Source organism: Salmo salar, chromosome ssa18 (genome assembly GCF_905237065.1).
Source record: "Salmo salar chromosome ssa18, Ssal_v3.1, whole genome shotgun sequence".
Taxonomy (NCBI): domain Eukaryota; kingdom Metazoa; phylum Chordata; class Actinopteri; order Salmoniformes; family Salmonidae; genus Salmo; species Salmo salar.
The window spans coordinates 24,459,460-24,475,345 of NC_059459.1; the positions used below are offsets into that span (position 1 = coordinate 24,459,460).

Below are 15,886 nucleotides of genomic sequence, written 5' to 3' on the forward strand. Positions count from 1 at the left end.
TTATAACAGGTGAAATAGAGACAGTGAAAAAGTAAAACATGGTTTACAAAAAAAAATGCAGTTGAGGTGAAAAGGCCTGTGAAATTACTATTAAAACAATGGTTTATTTACACTTTTTACAACCAGGACATGATCCAAGCAATTTATTTGCATATCCGTTTAGAATCTGTTATTTTTCCTGCAGTCTGCAAAAAATGCACATGGAATCAGATATTTCAAGCCACATTTCAGACCACCTGATTTATTTGTCCTTAAGTGTTTTTGGACTGTTATTTGGGATATCTTGTTGCTTGCTAGCTACTCTGTTGACAGTTTGACAAGAACATGTGGTAGCTAACAAGCTTGTTAATTGTTTACAAACAAACTAGTGAATATGCTAGAAAGCTAAACAGCTACCTAGCTAGGACTTGTTTTGAAAAGTTATTACCCTATGATTTTGAACATTCAAAGAAACTGGAAAACATACATGGTTGTCACCTTAGTATGCTACATAACTTCTGAGTGATAGGAAGCACAAGCACCACCACCAATAAGCCTGCACCACTGCACACACAGCCGTCATTACTATGACAACTAGTCTAGCCATGTAAGCAAATGATTGCAGTCTGAACACACACAAATACGATTTGGTCACTTGTAATTTGCTGATTAGTCAGTATTCTAAAAACAGATTTGAAAACAAAACAGCCTGAATTCAAAATTGATTAAATATATATATTTATTTCTCGTCCATCTACACACAATACCCCATAACGACAATTGTAAAAATGTTTTTAGAAATTGTTAAACATTTATTGAAAAGAAATAACAGATATATAATCCATTTACATAAGTATTCACACCCGTGAGTCAATGCATGTTAGAATCACCTTTGGCAGCGATTACAGCTGTAAGCCTGTCATGCCTACTCCTGCTCCCTCTCTCCGGCGCTCGATGTCGCCAGTCTACCAACCACCGGCCCCAGCAACTATTATAATTATTACTTTGTGATTACTCCCCCCTTTATTTAGGCCTCAGTTGACATCAGTCATTAGGTAGTATTGTTTTCGCTCACGTTCAGTACGCTTCTCATGTTTGTTCTTTTTGTATCGTTTCATTATTAAACTCACATTCTGCACCTGCTTCCTGACTCCCAGCTTATATGATGCAGAGTTTTTCTGGATAAGTCTCTAAGGGCTTTGCACACCTGGATTGTACAGTATTTGTCCATTATTCTTTTCAAAACTCTTCAAGATCTGTCAAATTGGTTGTTGACCATTGCTAGACAACCATTTTCATGTCTTGCCATAGATTTTCAAGCAGATTTAAGTCAAAATTGTAACTCGGCCACTCAGGAACATTCACTGTCTTCTTGGTAAGCAACTCCAGTGTACATGTGGCCTGGTGTTTTAAGTTATTGTCCTGCTGAAAGGTGAATCCTTCTCCCAGTGTTTGGTGGAAAGCAGACTGAACCATATTATTCACTTGTTAAGCAAATCTTTACCCCTGAACTTATTTAGGCTTGCCATAACAAAGGAGTTCAATATTTATTGACTCAAGACATTTCAGCTTTTCATTTTTAATTGTCTCAGTTTAATCAATTTAAAATGCTGTCTGTAACATAACAAAATGTGGAAAATGTCAAGGGGTGTGGATACTTTCTGAAGGCATTGTATGTGTTCCAGTGTAGAGAGTCCCACAGTAGCTATTGTAATTGAGTACTGGCAGTGTCTGCTGTGGCAGGTGGGAAGGTGCAAATTACCTGACAAATATCTAATCTCTCAATGTTCTAATCTCTCAATGTTTACCTTAAAGTGCACCAAATTCATGCATTTAGCTGTTGAAATTCCTTTCTCTTTTTCTATCGCGCAATCTGTAACGCTTCAGCAATGCCGATTGAATAGATTCCTAAGTGTTTTTGCTGAACAGCAGCAAAGAAAACAGCTCAGAGAGAAGCCTAGCAGGTGATGGGGTTTTCCAGCCATTATAAGCACTAGCGCAAGAGTATTATTATAGATTTTTATCTTGAGTTACGGGCTATTGAATGCGCCAACTTGTTTTTCTACAGCTAACAATCGGACTGGGAGCTATCGCTCAGGAGTAATGACATCACTTTCAAGGAGCCTCTCTTTTGCGTGGGCCATAAATGTCTTTTGGGGAAGAGATTACCCATCCAAATGATTTGTTGTGATGAATGTTGTGTATCATGTTTGTGTATCATGTGGTTATATTGTGTATGTTAAGTGTATCATGTGGTTAATAAAAAAAATTGCTTGAATTTTTCGACATTGTCATCATATCTTAACATATTAAAATACATGAGGATTATGAAAACTGTTTGTTAGTGTTGGAAATGTTCTTTTAGATCTGCTGATGCAAGCCCCAACTGTCTCTTCTTTTCACCTACATGATCCTTGTTTGTTTTGCTTCATTCTCTCCCAGAGAGATTATCATGTACAATTTCTATTTTCGGAAAAGATTTGCTATTTCCAGAATGAACACATTTACACTAAACGTTGGAGGTTGTTTGAGCAAGAAGATCAGATGTATTTTTATTTTTACTGACAACTGATGAGAAGCCTGTGGCCTTACTCACCTATAGTTGTGTTTTCTGTTTCCTGTAATATTTCCTCTTAATCAGAATGCAGCTTAATAATTCATTCCATTTGTTTCCCCTGAAACACACACAATTTCTCAGTCCACCTACAGTGCATAAATGCATCCATAAACTCTCTCCATTTCTATTTGTTTGTTTCTGTGTGTGCACATGCGCGTTTGCTTCATACCGCAAACATTCATTGACTGAATTGGATATTGTACAATCTTTATCGATGCAGCACGGTTGCACTGTGGAACAGTAACGTTGACCGTGTTGTGAGAAACGCATTATTCTACGCGTACTGGAGACGCATGGAATAATGATTGTCTGTGGGCCCGGGACAATTAAATAATACCACAAAAACTGATCTCTAGACAACCATAACTAAGAGACGGCACTCTCCATCTCACTTCTAAAGAGTTAATCAATGTTTTTTTCTGGCCCATTTTCAGACTTGCATATGAACTACACTATTAGTAGTCGTTTGATTACATAACATAGAAGCAACAATAACATTTAATATATATTGCCATGTGGCTATGGAACCTGTTTGTACCCTATATTTGATCTATTTGTCAGCCTGCAGGGCAGCCACCATATTTAATATGTTATTGTTCGGATAGATAATAGGAAGAGGGCAATACCTTTTGACATTTAATTTCTTATGATTTTTCAATATTATCAGAATCATGGTTAACAGGAGATTAGATTATGTATACACTGAGTGTACAAAACATTAAGAACACTGACCCATGTTGACTCCAATGCTTCCCAAAGTTGTGTCAAGTTGCCTGGAAGTCCTTTGGCTGGTGGACCGTTCTTTATACACACGGGAACCTGTTGAGCATGGAAAAACCCAGCAGCGTTGCAGTTCTTGACACTCAAACCGGTGCGCCTGGCACCTACTACCATACCCCGTTCTAAGGCACTTAAATATTTCCAATTCACCCTCTGAATGGTACACATACACCGTCCATGTCTCAATTGTCTCAAGGCTTAAAAATATTTATTTAACCTGTCTCCTCCCCTTCAGCTACACTGATTTGAAGTGGATTTAACAAGTGAAATCAATAAGGGATCTTAGCTTTCACCTGAATTCACCTGGTCAGTCTATCATGGAAAGAGCAGGTGTTCCTAATGTTTTTCACACTATTCACAGTGAAGGTGGACGCTTCAGGAACCATGCCTGATTTATCATGTCAATGACAGCGGTGGCGTGGACTCTTTTACATATAGAAATCAATTTCTCATTGATATCGCCAAGCCAGAGAAGACCAAACATGAATGTCAGTGTGGGTAAAATAACATACCTATCATCCACATATACAAATCCTAGCTCAGTATAAAGCCTATAAAGCTTGCTTCTGGTGGGGGTGTTGGAAGACATTCCCCCTGTGGTCTAGGATCTCCAAATACTCCAGTGATGGGGCCACTGTCCTACAAAGAGGGTCGTTCTTCTGCACCAACATCAAGCCACGGTTTTTACTCTGTGGTCAGTCAAGATCATAGCAGTTGTATGAACCTTCCTGCTGCTCACCAACTCATTCTAAAAGAGAATTTGGTTTCAATAAACTCAGTATAAACAAAGGTAAATGAATAGATACATAACAAAATCAAGGAAGATCAGTTTATAATGGTAGTCTGTCAGGGATGGTTTGTGTTTCATGTTGTGATTGATGACTACAATCAGCAGTGATTTATTTGGTGAAGAAAGCAGAAGGAATAGATTGAGGATCCAGTCAAATCAGCTATCTTTGTTCTATCTTGGTCTTTAGTTATGCAATCTAATGGGTCCATTCAATGCAGCCTGAGGGAGAGTCACCATATAGTCTCCCAATAATGGCTGAGTGTCTGCAGTGCCTTTATTGTTTTACATTTCAGTTTTTTGCATCCAATGTCATCCTAGAGCTGTTGTTTTCTCTGTTTTCTCTCTCTGTCTTGAAAAGCATGGGCAACCTTTGATTTGTTTTATGTTGAATGCTTGTTACACTCTCAAATAATAATTTTGTATGTGGCTTACAAACACAAATATAATATACATAAAAGATATGCATTAATAATGGATGAGATACCTACTGTTAAAGACTAAAGCTGGTTTAATTCAAACATCTAAAGTAATCATTTGATGACTAAAAAGGGACAGATTGTCACGTCCTGACCAGTATAAGGGGTTATTTTGTTATTATGGTTATTGCGGAGTCAATCACCACCTTCCGTAGACACCTGAAACCTCACCTCTTTAAGGAATACCTGGGATAGGATATAGTAATCCTTCTAACCCCCCCCCTCCCGGGTTTTTGGGTAGTGTTCTATGTTTTGTATTTCTATGTTCTATTTTCTAGTTATTCTATTTCTATGTTTAGTTTATTGTTTTGACCTTCAATTGGAGGCAGCTGTTCCTCGTTGCCTCTAATTGAAGGTCCTATTTAGTAGGGGTGTTTTTCATGGTTTTTTTGTGGGTAGTTGTTTCTTGTTTAGCTGTGTGCCTGACAGGACTGTTTTCGTCGTTCTTTTTGTTCAGTGTTCATTTATTTAATAAAGAAGAAAATGAGCATACACATTCCCACTGCATTTTGGTCCAATCACTACGATGACCGTGACAGAACTACCCACCAACAACGGACCAAGCAGCGGAGGAAGGAGCAGCACCAGGAGAGGAGCTATCTGGAATCGTGGACATGGGAGGAAATTCTGGACGGGGCTGGACCATGGCACCAGGCTGGGGAATAAGTTCGCCCTAAGGAGGAGCTGTAGGCAGCCAAGGCGGAGCGGCGCTGTTATGAGGCCTTATACGCGCCGATTGGACAGTATGAGAGGCAGCCCCCCAAACATTTTTTGGGGGGGCGCACGGGGAGTGTGGCTAGGTTAGGCAAGAGCCCTAAGCCAACTCCCTGTGCTTTTTATGGGGAGCAGCGGGATCATGAGAGCGCCGATCTATGTGGAGGTGCGCACAATCTCGCCCATGCGCACGCACAGTCCGGTGCGAGCGATCCCAGCCCCTCGCAAGTGCCGTGCTAGAGTGGGCGTGCAGCCTGGTAGGAGTATGCCTGCGCAACGCATCTCGCCACCGGTGCGTCTCCTGGGCCCATGCTACCCTGTGCCTGCTCTACGCACGGCAGCCATCAGGCCTCTGCACAGTCCAGTTCGCCCTGTGCCAGCACTTCACCCGTGCAGGGCTACTGTGACAAGCCAGCCAGGACGGGTGGTGCAGGCGGTGCGCTCCAGACCTCCTGTGCTGGTCATGGCCCGGTGTATCCAGTTCCTGCTCCTCGTACTAGCCTCAAGGTGCGTGTCCAAAGCCAGCACCACGCACCAGGCCTCCAGTGCGTCAGCCCAGTCCAGTACGTCCTGTTCCTGCTCCTCGCACTAGCCTTGGGGTGCATGTCCCCAGTCTGGTACCTCCAGTACCAGCCCCACGCACCTGGCCTCCAGTGCGTCAGTCCAGTCCAGTACGTCCTGCTCCTGCTCCTCGCACTAGCCCTGTGGTGCATGTAAATAGTCTGGCATCTCCAAAGCCAGCCCCACGCATCAGGCTTTCAGTGCGCAGTCCCCAACCAGAGCTTCCGACGACAGTACCCCGTCCAGAGCTTCCGACGACAGTTCCCCGTCCAGAGCTTCCGACGACAGTACCCCGTCCAGAGCTTCCGGCGACGGTTCCCCGTCCAGAGCTTCCGGTGACAGTACCCCGTCCAGAGCTTCCGACGACAGTACCCCGTCCAGAGCTTCCCACGACAGTACCCCGTCCAGAGCTTCGGACGACAGTACCCCGTCCAGAGCTTCCGGCGACGGTTCCCCGTCCAGTGCTTCCGGCGATGTCCTACAGTCCGTAACCGAGAGAGACGGCCTACAGTCCGAAACCGGCGCAGCCAGAGTCGCCCTACAGTCCGGAACCGGCGCAGCCAGTGTCGACCTACAGTCCGGAACCGGCGCAGCCAGAGTCGCCCTACAGTCCGGAACCGGCGCAGCCAGAGTCGCCCTACAGTCCGGAGCTCCCAGAGTCGCCCTCCAGTCCGAGGTCTCCAGCGATGCGACCTAGTCCAGAGACTTCGGGAGGGGTAAAATATAATAAGCAGTTAGCGGGGGTGGACAGGTTAGGTTGGGGAGTAAGGCCGGAGCCTGAGCCACCTCCGTAGTAGGAGGTTGGGGAGGGGGGTGTAGCACAAGAACCGTCGGTGACGGTGGCCACCCTCCCTTCCCTCCCTTTTAGTTTGGGTTTATTTTTGTGTTTTTTATGTTTAGGTGCATCCGGGGTCTGCACCTTTGGGGGGTACTGTCACGTCCTGACCAGTATAAGGAGTTATTTTGTTATTGTAGTTTGGTCAGGACGTGGCAGGGGTGTGTTTGTTTTGTGTTGTCAGGGTTTTTGGGTAGTGTTCTATGTTTTGTATTTCTTTGTTTTATTTTCTAGTTATTCTATTTCTATGTTTAGTTTATTGTTTTGACCTTCAATTGGAGGCAGCTGTTCCTCATTGCCTCTAATTGAAGGTCCTATTTAGTAGGGGTGTTTTTCATGGGGTTTTTGTAGGTACCGTAATTTCCGGACTATAAGCCACAACTTTTTTCCCACGCTTTGAACCTCGCGGTTTAAACAATGACGCGGCTAATATATGGATTTTTCCCGCTTTCAATTTTTTTTTCTCCAAAAAAACACGTTCTGTGACGTGCTCAGTTTTTTGGCGGCATGAAGCTTTCATTGGACCAATGAAATTGCCGAACGGGTTAAGGTCAAACAACTTTTTTGTTTACTTTTTAGATTAAATCGAGCGCTCTCAAATTTCCTATCATTCTGATTACGGTAGTCATTTTGTCACCCTCATCATGGCAAAGACACGGAGAAATGCACATGATGCAGCTTTCAAGTTGAAGGCGATTGATCTGGCTGTTGGAAAAGGAAAAGGAAATAGAGCTGCTGCACGGGAGCTTGGTCTTAATGAGTCGATGATAAGACGTTGGAAACAGCAGCGTTAGGAATTGACTTTTTTTTTGTTACAAGCCGTGTTTCGTTAAAGCCTGTGTAAAGTTCATTTGTTTCAATGTACCGGTAGGCACCTGCGGCTTATATACATGTGCGGCTTATTTATGTTCAAAATAATATATTTTTTAAAATTCAGTGGGTGCGGCTTATATTCTGGTGAGCTCAATAGTCCGGAAATTACGGTAGTTGTTTCTTGTTTAGCTGTGTGCCTGACAGGACTGTTTTCGTCATTCTTTTTGTTCAGTGTTCATTTATTTAATAAAGAATAAAATGAGCATACACATTCCCACTGCATTTTGATCCAATCACTACGACGACCGTGACACAGATTGAAGACAGATATTGTACACAGATCTGCTGAAACGTACCATATGGTGCATTATGTGTTACAAATGCAATTATACTAAACAAAAATATAAACGCTACATGCAACAACTCCAATGATTTTACTGAGTTACTGTTCACATAAGGAAATAAGTCAATTTAAATAAATTCATGAGACCCTAAACTATTTTACATGACTGGGCAGGGGCACAGCCATGGGTGGGCCTGGGATAGGCCCTCCCACATGGGAGCCAGGTCCAACCAATCAGAATGAGTTTTTCCCCATAAAAGGGCTTCATTACAGACAGAAATACTCAAAGTTTCATCAGCTGTCCGTGTGGCTGGTCTCAGGTGAAGAAGTCGGATGTGGAGGTCCTGGTCTGGCATGCTTACACGTGGTTTGCAGTTGTGAGGCCGGTTGGACGTACTTCCAAATTCTCTAAAATTATGTTGGCTTATGGTCAATAAATTAACATTCAAACATCTAGCAACAGCTCTTGTGGACATTCCTGTAGTCAGCATGCCAATTGCACACTCTTGAGACATCTGTGGCATGACATCTGTGGCATTTTTGTGCGTATGAAACATTTCTGGAATCTTTTATTTCAGCTCATGAAACATGGGACCAACACTTTACATGTTGTGTTTATATGTTTGTTCAGTATAGTTAAACGTATGGATGTCATTGTATGGAGAAAAAAAATATGTTTTTTCCTTGCTGGATCATTTTTGTTATTGATTTAAACCCGTCTTTGCTGTTGGCCACTGATCTGAGAGCTGTAGTACTGGTTTGTAGTGTCTCTCGAACCCCATCACATGCTTTGCCTGGACTGATCCTGAATCAGCTGGTGCTCAGCCTCTCAGTGAGATGAAACACAGGGAAACGCTGTTGATGATCAAACCAGAGGTTGACATACAGTTGAAGTCGGAAGTTTACATACACTTAGATTGGAGTCATTAAAACTTGTTTTTCAACCACTCCACAAATTTCTTGTTAACAAATGATAGTTTTGGCAAGTCGGTTAGGACATCTACTTTGTGCATGAAACAAGTCATTTTTCCAACAATTGTTTACAGACAGATTATTTCACTTATAATTCACTGTATCACAATTCTAGTGGGTCAGAAGTTTACATACATTAAGTTGACTGTGCCTTGAAACAGCTTGGGAAATTCCAGAAAATGTCATGGCTTTAGATGCTTCTGATAGGCTAATTGACATAATTTGAGTCAATTGGAGGTGTTTGTGGTTGTATTTCAAGGCCTACCTTCAAACTCAGTGTCTCTTTGCTTGACATCATGTGAAAATCAAAGGAAATCAGCCAAGACCTCAGAAAACAAATTATAGACCTCCACAAGTCTGGTTCATCCTTGGGAGCAATTTCCAAACGCCTGAAGGTACCACGTTCATCTGTACAAACAATAGTGCGCAAATATAAACACCATGGGACCCGCAGCCGTCATACCGCCCAGGAAGGAGATGTGTTCTGTCTCCTAGAGATGAACGTACTTTGGTGCGAAAAGTGCAAATCAATCCCAGAACAACAGCAAAGGACCTTTTGAAGATGCTGGAGGAAACAGGTACAAAAGTATCTATATCCACAGTAAAAACGAGTCCTATATCGACATAACCTGAAAGGAAGAAGCCACTGCTCCAAAACCGTCATAAAAAGCCAGACTAGGGTTTGCAACTGCACATGGGGACAAAGATCGTACTTTTTGGAGAAATGTCCTCTGGTCTGATGAAACAAAAATAGAGCTGTTTGGCCATAATGACCATCGTTATGTTTGGAGGAAAAAGGGGGACGCTTGCAAGCCGAAGAACACCATCCTAACCGTGAAGCACGGGGGTGGCAGCATCATGTTGTGGGGGTGCTTTGCTGCAGGAGGGACTGATGCACTTCACAAAATAGATGGCATCATGAGGGAAGGAACATAATGTGGATATATTGAAGCAACATCTCAAGACATCAGTCAGGAAGTTAAAGCTTGGTCGCAAATGGGTCTTCCAAATGGATAATGACCCCAAGCATACTTCCAATGTTGTGGCAAAATGGCTTAAGGACAACAAAGTCAAGGTATTGGAGTGGCCATCACAATGCTCTGACCTTAATCCTATAGAAAATGTGTTGGCAGAACTGAAAAAGCGTGTGTGAGCAAGGAGGCCTACAAACCTGACTAAGTTACACCAGCTCTGTCAGGAGGAATGGGCCAAAATACACCAAACTTATTGTGGGAAGCTTGTGGAAGGCTACCCGAAACGTTTGACCCAAGTTAAACAATTTAACGGCAATGCTACCAAATACTAATTGAGTGTATGTAAACTTCTGACCCACTGGGAATGTGATGAAATAAATAAAATCAGAAATAAATCATTCTCTCTACTACTATTCTGACATTTCACATTCTTAAAATAAAGTGGTGATCCTAACTGACCTAAAACAGGGACTTTTTACTAGGATTAAATGTCAGGAATTGTGAAAAACTGAGTTTAAATGTATTTTGCTAAGGTGTATGTAAACTTCCGACTTCAACTGTATGGTTATAGGTGTGTGATCACTGGTCACCATAGCAGACAGAAACAATGTGTGTCTTCCCATTGTACTTGGACTGGGATCAACCAAGTATCAGTGATCCATTAACAGTAATCAAATGTTCACTTAATCCAGTAGTGATTTATCTGTGAGAGATGCAGGCACGCACACACACTTTCACACGTACACACACACACACTTTCACACACACACATACCTTAAAACACACACACACACACCACACACACACACACACACACACACACACACACACACACACACACACACACACACACACACACACACACACACACACACACACACACACACACACACACACACACACACACACACACACACAGCCATGTGTTTGGTAGTTTTCTTATTGTCCATACTGTATATCTTTCATCAGAAAATAACATGACCATTCTGTTTACCTAGTATGAGTATTATTGGTTAGCCTGTAATGTATTGGTTGGACTGTAACGTATTGGTTGTCTGAGTCATGTACCTTTATGTCTGAGTAAATCCTACTGCATCTCTCCCCGTCAGTGACTTTCTAATGAGCTCTCTCTCTCTCTCAGCACATTATTACCTTGTCGTCTGTGTGTTCCTGCATCCACCTATGTCCTCCTCCTCACTCCAGGTTGACTTCACCAGCAATCTTCAGATATTATGACCATTCTTTATCTGTTGATCCCTGAGCTGCGCTTTATGCACCTTTATCAGATTTCAGGAATTCTGTAGCTGATAGTTTTTTTGGATTAAGGCCAAAGCACAGTCGTGCTGTAACTAATAATACCTTGGATTATGAATTTTCCATAATCTCCAAAATATCCGTAATATTACTTACATTTTCTGCAGATGCACTGAAAGAAATAACACTGAAGACTCATCTTTATTGAAAAACAAAAATACAAAAATAAAATGAACAGAAAAATCCACTATATCATTTTTTGAGGGGTATCACTGAAATAAAGTTCTTCACTGCCAAAAATGAGACTCTATTTTTCATATCACAACTGGAATATTTTTTACATTAGCCAGGGTTTTGTGGGGAAACTCTATGTCAACACACACACATACACTGGCATGGAACATCTCTGGAGTTCACAACTTGGATTTCAAGACCCATTTTTAGACCCATTCTTATTTCAAAAATGAACATTCGCAGTGACATGATATGAAGCTGAAGGGATAATATATATCCTAAACCATATAGCAGTCTGACCAGCCTATGATAGAGTGACAGGATAATTCACACATAGGCAGCAGAGGGTCAAAACAACCTTAGTTCCCACTTTATATCCGGATGCTATTGCATCCTTTACTTGCATGTCCGTTTTGCGTTACCTTTGTATAACAACTATGTAACTACCACTTGTCACATAGCTGTGTATAACCATGAAAACGCTATTGGTTAAATTATCTGTAATATTATCTGAATGACACTTGGCTGACATCAAGGTTATCAAACCTGGCCTGACATTAGAAATTAGTCTAGGTATAATCCCATGCTTATCTGAAATATAGCTCTGCCCTGAATATTTTTATTACAATTAATGTAACGCTGTTTTGTTGATTGGTCATTCAACACCCTTACCTTTTGAACTACTTCAAACCTTCACATTTGAAAAGCATTACTCAATCCAAAATTAAGTGTGACATAGACATCTCTGGATGAATACTTGAGTAATCAGAACATCTTTTGACTGAAGATGAATTTCAGCACCAGTAATTAACACATTGGTACACTGTGCCTGATGAACGTTGCTACTACAAACACACACGCGCGCGCGCGCGCGCGCACACACACACACACACACACACACACACACACACACACACACACACACACACACACACACACACACACACACACACACACACACACACACACACACACACACACACACACACACACACACACACACACACACAGTAGGTAAAAGTACAAGAGCGAGCCATGGTGGATTGTTTCTTTCCTTGCCCCGTCACTCTCTATGAAGGCAGATCAGCTTTACAGGGAGGTTTACACATCCACTGGCTCAGAATCGTCACCAGGGATTAACTTTTTCTTCTGCCTCAACTCACAGCACTGAATAAACTTCAGACTAAGAAACACAGGCCTTTTCAAATGGAAATGAACAGTGCTGAATCATTTTCCTGCTGTGAGATTTCACCTTGGAATGCTTGGACCCCCTCCCACACCCCAAACTGGATTTGTCTCAGAAAAACAAACCTGACAAAGTATAATTCCCCCAAACTCTCACAACAAACTCTGATTACAACCCTGCATTTATCAGGGTAGAGGATAAAAGGCTCTGCATCACTGGCATTGGCTGTAAACATCTCCAGCCATTTGTGGGGAGAGTAGACACTGCCACGCTCTGATGGGGTTGCTTTCCCTGGCAGTCAGAGGTCTTTGTGGATCAAGCTGGTCTCTTATCTGTCTGGCCTGTATGGTCTAACCCTGCCATCAGCCAGCTAACCTCTCCACTGCTGTCTGTCCAGCTGAGCAAAATATCCTACTAAGACATAGACATACAGTATGGGCCCATGTGTACACACTGCATTAACTTCTATAACCACATGCATGCAAATAGTCACGCACACACAAACCCATGCACATACGCACGCATGTACAAACACACATGCACACACACACACACACACACACGCACACACACACAAGCACACATATACACACACACACTCCAATGAGCAATCTGATTTGAAAAATAAAACACATACTCTCAGAAATGCATAAGCCTTCACATAGATTCACAAACAGACACATGTATAGACAGAAAATGGAAAAATGAGGACCTAATATAGAACGTCTCACCCTAGTCTCACCCTAGTCTTGAGGCATTTGCAGGAAAGGTCAATGAGTTTGTTAATCATTTCAAGACAGGCAGTCATATGGCTGACCCCTTTTCACTGCTTCTTCTCTGATAAAGTTAACGGAAAGTATGTGGAGTGTAGCAGACAGTGTTCAATTACTGGCAAATGTAATGTGGTGTTCAGATGTTCAGAGTGGAAACGAGAGATGCCCGACTTAAATTGATTTTCATAACTGCAAAAACCATTCAGCAGGGCGGATGTACAGAGAGCATGTATGATTTCCAAGACCAACAGTTGAAAATGCATTGAAAATGGTTTCAGGTAAAGTAATACACGTTGGACGTTTACAGATAACGGCACATTTCCACTTGAAGTCTGATGACCCAAATGCGACTGTTGGTCGTTGATGCATGAAGTACATCATGCAGCACGATTCATTTAGCTTGTTAGGCATCAAGTGGATATGTCCTACACATAAATAGTTAGCTTTTATCTGGAAACCTCCAATGGTTATTACTACTGCTACATTGACCTCATTGTGGAGATCATTTTTTTTTTAAACTCTGAAAGGGTTGTTGGCAATATGGAGCCTTACCTCCTTATCTACCTACCAAAGCCCTGGCCACCTCTATGGTCTGCTTGTAAACCTCTGATAAAAGGTTATTTGATTGTGAAATTCCAAACATTGTGAGTGAAATCAGCAACTCACTAGAGAATATTGGTGTTAATCTGAAAACAAATATTATCTGCATGCACAATTTCACGGGTTAGTGGGTGGGTGGGGTAGGGGGCAGAACCATTGAAAATGAAATAGAAAATAAAAAAAATCAGCAAAATCTCCATTATGCTTCCCCCCCCAACATTTGGTTCTAAATTCAAAACAGAAATTGAAGTCCCCACTTCATAGGTACCACAAACACATTTTTCTTCAACCACCCTCTCCAGTCTCCCCCCCTCCCCTTTCCCAGAAAGCAGCTGATTGTTCATCACGAACAAACTGAAACTAAAAAACAGAAACTCCTCCACTTGCTCCGGCCTATTATCCTTGGTCCCTCCATCCCTGCTGTGTACCCCCAACACACCTGTACACGTCGTTGTGTGCCGAGGGAATGTGTGTGTGTGTGTACTCAGAGTTGTGTGGGGTTAGACAGAGGGAAAAAAACACCCATGCTAAACGACTTGGTCAGCAGAGGAGGAATTCCACTCACGTACAAAAAAGGAATAAGACACCAAACTAGCCAACCATGTTAGCATCACGCCTGTCTTATCAACCTGCTGTCCCAAGCCAGTGACAGGGTCAACCTGGGGTAGTTTATCTGCAAAAGTCTCTCTATATCATTCTGTAATTGTTCTTCAATATACTGCTGTGGTATATCCAAGGCAAGGGGGGACTGTTATAATCCTTGGCTGGGTAGACTCACAATGGTAGTTGAGAGGTTGTTTTACAGTAGATACTGTTGCTGTGGCAGCCATGTTTATCTGCATCGTCGGTTCACACCAGGTAGCAAAACAGAAGGGGTAAGGGTGCATGAGGTCCACACAAACGTGCTCCAAGCCTGAAAAATGTGGAGGAGTTCTTACAAAAAAAGAAAGACGGTACATCATTCCTGTATTCCTCAACTGAACTTGGTCACCTTTTTAATTCCATATATTTATATCCATATATATTTATATATAATTTTTTTTACAATTAAAAACACCATGGAGATGACAGACTATTTGGTTTCTTTTGTCTAAGAAGCTTCTCATTTAAATAAATGCATATACATAATTTCTCTCTTCATCACTCCATAGACCATCCCTCTGTTCATTCTTCCATACAGTATGCACATTGTTTATTCCATGATATTATTTTTCTCTATTCAGTTTAATCTCATCCCTTTGATGCAGAGCTCTCTACAGTCTTGACTTCAAGACACCACAGTTGTTTTACTGTAGATCCAGACAGGAAGCTAGGGCCCAGACCTCGTTGTCTCATTGGCAGGGCTGGGCTGAGTCTCTGTGAGGTTCTCTAGGGCTCATTAACTGGGTCTCAGTGGGTCCATTAGGGCTCAAACCCCCCGCTGCTCCACCATTGAGTGTCAGGAAGCACACAGTCTCTCTGGGCAGTTGAGGGGCGGCGCCGACGCTGTCTTCCTGCTTCCTGTGGGCAAGAGCCCTGAGATGCTCCTGGGCCTCCTCTAGGAGAAGGGCCACCTTGTCCTGCTGCTGGCCCCCAATAGAGGAGGAGCAGGAGGTGGAGGTGGGGTGCAGAATGATGAGGGAACGCCCTCCTACTTCCTTACTGGGCATGGTGCTGCAGGTGGCTGAGCCAGTAGCTGTTTGCAAACAGGAGACCTCGTCCTTGTGGCCCTGGACAGAGGGGATGATAGGGATGGAGCAGGTCCGGAAAGGAGGAGGGGAAGAGCGGCTTGGACATCTGGGACGCCTGAGGCTCCAGGTGGAAGTGGAGATGTCATGGTCCAGGCCCTGGTCCAGAGGACAGCAGCGCACCTTCACCCTGCTCTCCCACGACTGCTCCACCGACACGGGGGGTTGCATATTTAGAAAGGCATCCTGTCGCGGGTCGCTCCCGGCCCTCACAAGCTGGCACCTGATGAAGGGAAGAGCAAAAAGAGAGAGAGAGAT

General features: G+C 42.8%; 1 protein-coding gene across 2 annotated transcripts in view; it reads right to left on the reverse strand.

Annotated features, from left to right (window-relative positions):
- Positions 1-11,290: 11,290 nt before the first annotated feature.
- Positions 11,291-15,886, reverse strand: part of LOC106577125 (pro-neuregulin-3, membrane-bound isoform) — a 393,710-nt gene continuing 389,114 nt past the window's right edge. For both annotated transcript variants that reach the window (XM_014154879.2, XM_014154878.2), the window contains exon 9: positions 11,291-15,851. In XM_014154879.2, coding sequence (XP_014010354.2) covers positions 15,233-15,851 — 619 coding nt within the window. In that variant the 3' untranslated portion in view covers positions 11,291-15,232. The remainder of the gene's footprint in view (positions 15,852-15,886) is intronic.